We start from the raw sequence: 6,514 nt of genomic DNA, 5'->3' as shown, positions 1-6,514 counted from the left end.
CTGTGGAGGATAAAAGGCTGGGTGCAGTCTTTGTAATGCTCATCTAGGGAACTTTTCTAGCCTTCCGTACTATCATTTTCGCTATGATTCTTCTAACTGGAGATGAGTTTTTATTCAATGTTTACATAGAGCGCCAGTTTGGTTTAATGGGGAAGGCACCAGGAGATGGGGAGATCTAGTCCCACCTCAGGCATGAAAGCAGACTGAATGACTTTGGACCAATCACCAATGGATGGTGAGTTCTAGTCCCACCTTAGGCATGAAAGCTGACTGAATGACTTTGGGCCAATCACCAGGAGACAGTGAGTTCTAGTCCCATCTCAGGCATGAAAGCTAACTGGGTGACTTTGGGCCAATCAGCAGGAGACCGTCAGTTCTAGTCCCAACTTAGGCATGTAAGTTGGCTGGTTGATGGGCCAGTCACTGTCAGCTCATGATGTCAAGCTCAGGGTACAAACGGGCCAATTTCTGCCTCAACCAATCAATCAGTTGATTACAAAAAAAAAAATGGACCCCACTAGTGGGACAATGATAGGAAGGGAAAAAAATCCAACATTTACATTATAGAATGCTTTGATCTCCATCCCAAAATATTGCTTGAACCGCCACAGAACTCATTGTCTGGGATCCCCTCCTTCAAATAAACCCCCTGGATATGGGGGGGGAAAAATTCTCAAATTCTCACAAATTCATTGGGCCCCTTGGAAAAAACATTTCCTGTTGGACCATAAACTCTTTTCCAGTGAGATTAACAAAAGAATGAAAGGGGAACCTGAAGTTTTGACTGAAAGCAAGCGGTGGCATTTGGAGTTTCGTAAAAGTATTTATTCTGTATATAGTAAAATTAAGGACATGGTACGGATGTAATAAACAATCCCCACGCATAGGGGCTAGATGACTTAAGCTAGTCATATAGCCCCTGACATGTGATGATGGTTTAGCCAGGAGCCTCTAAACTTGGCAACTTTAAGACTTGGGGCTACTTCAACTCCCAGAATTCCTCAGGATTTCTGGGAGTTGGAAGTCCACAAGTCTTAAAATTTGCCAGGTTTGGAGAGTCCTAGTTTAGGCTAAACGGTCTTTACAAGAACAGATGGGGTTTTTTTCCCCCCTGGAAATCTGTTTGATTCAACTCCTAAGGGCTTTGTCAGGGGACAGTTAGTGTCTAGGGTTTGGTTCTCCAACCTGGGCAACTTGAAGACTTGTGGACTTCAACTCCCAGAATTCCTCAGCCCGCTTTGCTGGCTGAGGAATTCTGGGAGTTTAAGTCCACAAATCTTCAAGTTGCCAAGATTGGAGTCACAGCCAACCTTTTCTCTGCAGGAGAAAATATGGATTCAGTTCCAGGGAGATTTATGAGGTTGCAATAGATCTCTCTCTTTGTCTCTTTGGATGGTGCAATCGTTTTCATCGGGGAGGAATTACGGTGTGAAATTTCAACACTGCAATTCTTCCAGGAGACTCATCCCCCCCCGCCACACCCCCCCCCAAACTTCCCCCCCATGTTTGCATGGTCTGGCCTAGACCAGAGAACAATATCTTTTCTCCCATACGACTTTAGATTTCACCATCCCTCCAACCGATGCAAAACGAGGATGTGAAATTAAGCTTAGCGCTTAGATGTTGGCTGCGGGAAAGACTTGGAACGCCGGGCCAATACGTGTCCCATCGCCAAAGGTCTGGTGCCAAACCTATAAGTGTTTCATGGGCCCCAATTAACACAATTACTCCAGAGGTCATCCACGTATCAAATAAAATATAGGGGGGGGAAGGGAGGTGGTTGTCTAGCTACGCAGCAATAGGTTATTTCCAGCTGCAGTGCTACTAAACACATTATTTATAGCACACCGATTATAAAAGCAAGCAAGCTCGACAAGGGGGAGAATAAAAAGCAAGAGTTAGGAGGCATTGATCGATGATCTTCCAAAAGGTGCAGAGACCGCTCTAGAAACATGATTCTGCTTGTAAGGCAAGTGGCATTCTTGCTGGGGGGAGAAAAACGGTCATTTCGTTGGTTGCCGGGGCGTTCTACGGCTGGATCTCCGCAGACTTAAACTGGATGGACTGCTTCTTCTCGGAGAAGTCACCCTCCATTGTGGAGGCTGGGGCAACCTACAGGAGAATGCAGATAAGAAAGTAAAAAAAAAAGAAAGAAAGAAAAAGAACACCCATGGGATCCAGGAGAACCAGCAGAGACGCATCATGAGCCGTGGTGGCGCAGTGGTCAGAGTGCAGTACTGCAGGCTATTTCTGCTGACTGCCTGCTGCCTGCCATTTGGCAGTTCGAATCTCGCCAGGCTCAGGGTTGACTCAGTCTTCCAAGTCGGGTAAAATGAGGATTCAGATTGTCGGGGGGCAAATATGCTGACTCTGTAAACCGCTCAGCAAGTGCGGTAAAGCATTATGAAATAGTATATGTCCAAGTGCTATTGGTATTTTCTTTCTTTCTTTCTTTCTTTCTTTCTTTCTTTCTTTCTTTCTTTCTTTCTTTCTCTCTCTCTCTCTCTCTCTCTCTCTCTCTCTCTCTCTCTCTTTCTTTCTTTCTTTCTTTCTTTCCTTCCTTCCTTCCTTCCTTCCCTTCCCTTCCCTGTGATTAGAATACAATAGAATACAACTCCTGGCTCTGCCTGGAGCCAGGAGTTCAATCCTGACCAGCTCAAGGTTGACTCAGCCTTTTGTCCTTCTGAGGTCGATAAAATGAGGACCCAGATTGTTGGTGGGGGGGCAAGATGCTGACTCTGTAAACCGCTTAGAGAAGGCTGTATACAACTGTAAAGCGGTATATAAATCTTAAGTGCTCTCGCTATTATACTCTAAAACTAGGAGCATAAGATGACCGCATAGCTAAAATAAATATTAAACTGGGGTTAATAAGAATTATGAGATGGGGGAAGGCTTCTTAGTTTTACTTTTTAAAGTGGAACCCACCCTTAGACACATACACACACACCCCGATCGTGGGGAAGAAGGGCAGGACAAAAAGACGTGTATAGTTTCATTTATACTCACAACTTATCTGGTGAGGTCAAGCAAATGATATGTTCCTGTGAAGTTTCTGGTTCTTTGACTGCAGGAAGAGAAAGAGGCATTATAGCGAGTTTGCCTCTTTTCCACTCTTAAGTTTTTTGTTTTTTTAAAAAAAAAAAACAGTAACAAATTTGGAATTGCACCTGCCTTTACAAGAAGGCGATGTGAGGTTCAAACTAATTTGGCTGACTCCGGCTCCGAAGGTCACGTTGTTAATGGACTCTGGAAAAATAAAAAATGCACAACCTTTAGTGCACGCCGACGAGGAAAACTCAATGTATACCTGGCCCTTTTTTTTACCAAGGAATATCACATAAGCAGCTAACCAGCTGTGGTGGTGCAGTGGTTAGAATGCAGTACTGCAGGGTTAACTCTGCCCACAGTTCGGCAGTTTGATCCTGACCGGCTCAAGGTTGACCCAGCCTTTCATCCTTCCGAGGTGGGTAAAATGAGGACCCAGATTGTTGAGGACAAGAGGCTGACCCTGTAAATCGCTTATGTTGTGTCTCGCCCACTTTCACCGCAGCCGGGGCCTTCTTATCTGCTTCCGAACGCTGAGGAATGTCCTAGCATGCCTCCCGGCCCCAGCCCTGGCTCCATGCCCAGACAGGCTGAGGAGGAAGAAGTACCTCCAGCCCCAAGCTCTGGCTCCATGCCCAGGCAAACGGAGCAACTAGACCCCTCCCCCTCCCCCACAGCATGTGAGCCTGAGGAAGGTCAATTGCCAACAGCTGCAGACTGGAGTGACCCTCGGTTCAGGAGAATTGATAGGCGGCGTCAACAGAAGGAAGGGAGGGGCAGGCCGGGATAAGTGCTGAGTCATGGAGCCACACCCCATGGCCTATATAAAGGATCTGCTTTCTGGCATTCTCTGAGTCATGCAAAGTCTAACATATCTTGCTGAAGTCATTTTCTGGTCTCCTGCCTGCCTTGAGAACTTTGCTAGGACTTTGGCAGAGCTGCAGAGGCACGCCTGATTCAGATTTCCCTGACCCGGTCGTCAGCGGAGGAGTGGGACACGACAGCTTAGGGAGGGCTGTAAGGCACTGTGAAGCGGTATATTAAGTCTATTGCTATTGCTAACTCTGCCCACTGCCAGCAATTTGATCCTGACTGGTTCAAGGTTGACTCAGCCTTCCATCCTTCCGAGGTCGGTAAAATGAGGACCCAAATTATTAGGGACAAGATACTGACCTTGTAAACCGCTTGGAGAGGGCTGTAAGGCATTGTGAAGCAGTATATAAGTCTAAGTGCTATTGCTAACAATAATGAAGGCGGGGGGATGGGTGGGAGGAGGAGTTAAACACATATTTAAGAAAGATTATGGCCTAAGAGAACCGGTTTGGTCTAGTGGTGAAGGCACCAGGCTAGAAAAGCAGGAGACGGTGGGTTCTAATCCTGCCTTAGCTTTGAAAGTCAGCTGGCTGAACTTGGACCAGTCAGTCTCACTCAACCCAACCCACCTCACAGGGTTGTTGTTACGGGGAAAGTGGGAAAAGGAAGGTATGGCAGATATGCTCACCACATTTCTGTTATTAAATTGTTTGCTAGGTCCATTTGTACATGGTTATGTCCTTCATCCAAAAATGCAAAGCTCCTCTTGGGTGCCATCAGAATCTGAAGACACAGTGGCCTCACCGCCGCAATTAATATATGCTTGTTTTCTGCAAGTTTCAGTTGCACTTTTAGTTACTACAATTACAGCATGAAGTGCTTTGGAGATGTCGGCTTGGGTGCCAAATAAGCATTTTAAAATGTATTCCTGAAAATGTCACGAATTGTGCGACTCCAACGTATGACTATAAACAATGCTAATTGGGAAAAATAAGGCATCCTTGCGCGGAGTCCTAGTTTTTTTTTTTTATTTGCATTTATATCCCGCCCTTCTCCGAAGACTCAGGGCGGCTTACACCATGTTAGCAATAGTCTTCATCCTATTTGTATATTTATATACAAAGTCAATTTATTGCCCCCAACAATCTGGGTCTTAAGTGGACATCCATTTAGATATGAGCCAGCCGTGTGCAGCAGCTGCCAAAAAAGCCAACACAGTTCTAGGCTCCATAAACAGAGGGATAGAATCAAGATCACGTGAAGTGTTAATACCACTATATGATGCCTTGGTAAGGCCACACTTGGAATCCTGCATTCAGTTTTGGTCGCCACGATGTAAAGAAGATGTTAAGACTCTAGAAAGAGTGCAGAGAAGAGCAACAAAGAGGATTAGGGGACTGCAAGTTAAAACAGACGATGAACGGTTGCAGGAACTGGGTATGTCTAGTTTAACGAAAAGAAGGACTAGGGGAGACATGATAGCAGTGTTCCAATATCTCAGGGGCTGCCACAAAGAAGAGGGAGTCAAGGAGAGAAGCAATCTAGAACTAAGGAGAAATTTCCTGACAGTCAGAACAATTAATCAGTGGAACAACTTGCCTCCAGAAGTTGTAAATGCTCCAACACTGGTAGTTTTAAAGAGGATGTTGGATAACCATTTGTCTGAGGTGGTGTAGGGTTTCCTGCCTCATGAGGGGTTGGACTAGAAGACCTCCAAGGTCCCTTCCAACTCTGTTATTCTGTTTGAAACTGCATATCTACCTCTCTTGTCCTTTTTGAACTGGCTGCCAATGGCATTGAGATGTATGTTTGGGAAGGCAATGCTCGAATTAAGAGTCTCTCCCGAGCACACCAGCTGCCCTTCCTCCAAGCGAGGAGACTTTCAAACAAAAATAGGGATTTTTTAAAAAAGATACTTACGTTCAGGAGTACTGATTGCACGGCCTTCCAAGGGTCTCTTGGTAACGGAAGACGGTCGGTTCAGGCTGTAAAAAGAAGCTTAGAAGGAGGGCAAAAAGGATAATGTTAGCCACAGAAAATACCTGCGGTACGTTAGCCCACTCCCCTAGGGCAAACCACTAGTATATAAAAAGACAGCAAATCCATCCCCCTGTAGCACTGATGATGTTACCTAGTTGGGTCATGAGACGTCTGCAAGAAAACAAGAGAGCACCAAGGATCCCACGGCCATTGTTATCGTTCTTGTCTTCGTTCTCTTTGTCCTCTTCCTCCTCCTCCTCTTTCTCCTCCACTCCACGCCCACAGTCCCTTCCAGCATTGATGATGTTACCTATTCAGACAGTGAAACACCTGCAAGAAAACAACCAAGTCTGGGGAACACCAAGGACCGCTCATTTCAACCCTGAGCTACTAATATTCTCCTCTATTGTTAAACTAGGGACGCGGTTGCTCAAGGGGCTAAGACGCTGAGCTTGTCGATCGAAAGGTCGGCAGTTTGGCGGTTCGAATCCCTAGCGCCGCGTAACGGGCTGAGCTCCCGTTACTTGTCCCAGCTTCTGCCAACCTAGCAGTTCGAAAGCACGTAAAAAATGCAAATAGAAAAAAAATAGGGACCACCTTTGGTGGGAAGGTAACAGCGTTCCGTGCGCCTTTGGCGTTGAGTCATGCCGGCCACATGACCACAGAGACGTCT

General features: G+C 46.0%; 1 protein-coding gene across 1 annotated transcript in view; it reads right to left on the bottom strand.

The window, feature by feature from the left end:
• Window positions 1–1,510: 1,510 nt before the first annotated feature.
• LOC131203939 (condensin-2 complex subunit D3-like) overlaps window positions 1,511–6,514 on the bottom strand; it is a 5,531-nt gene continuing 527 nt past the window's right edge. The window contains exons 2-6 of the mRNA XM_058194670.1: window positions 6,035–6,151; window positions 5,782–5,859; window positions 3,175–3,249; window positions 3,010–3,067; window positions 1,511–2,112 (exon numbers count right to left, since the gene is read on the bottom strand). Of these exons, the coding sequence (XP_058050653.1) occupies window positions 2,004–2,112; window positions 3,010–3,067; window positions 3,175–3,249; window positions 5,782–5,859; window positions 6,035–6,151 (437 nt within the window). The 3' untranslated portion in view covers window positions 1,511–2,003. The remainder of the gene's footprint in view (window positions 2,113–3,009; window positions 3,068–3,174; window positions 3,250–5,781; window positions 5,860–6,034; window positions 6,152–6,514) is intronic.

The sequence above is a fragment of the Ahaetulla prasina genome, chromosome 9 (assembly GCF_028640845.1).
Source record: "Ahaetulla prasina isolate Xishuangbanna chromosome 9, ASM2864084v1, whole genome shotgun sequence".
Lineage (NCBI taxonomy): Eukaryota > Metazoa > Chordata > Lepidosauria > Squamata > Colubridae > Ahaetulla > Ahaetulla prasina.
This window is presented reverse-complemented; position numbering and strand designations above follow the sequence as displayed.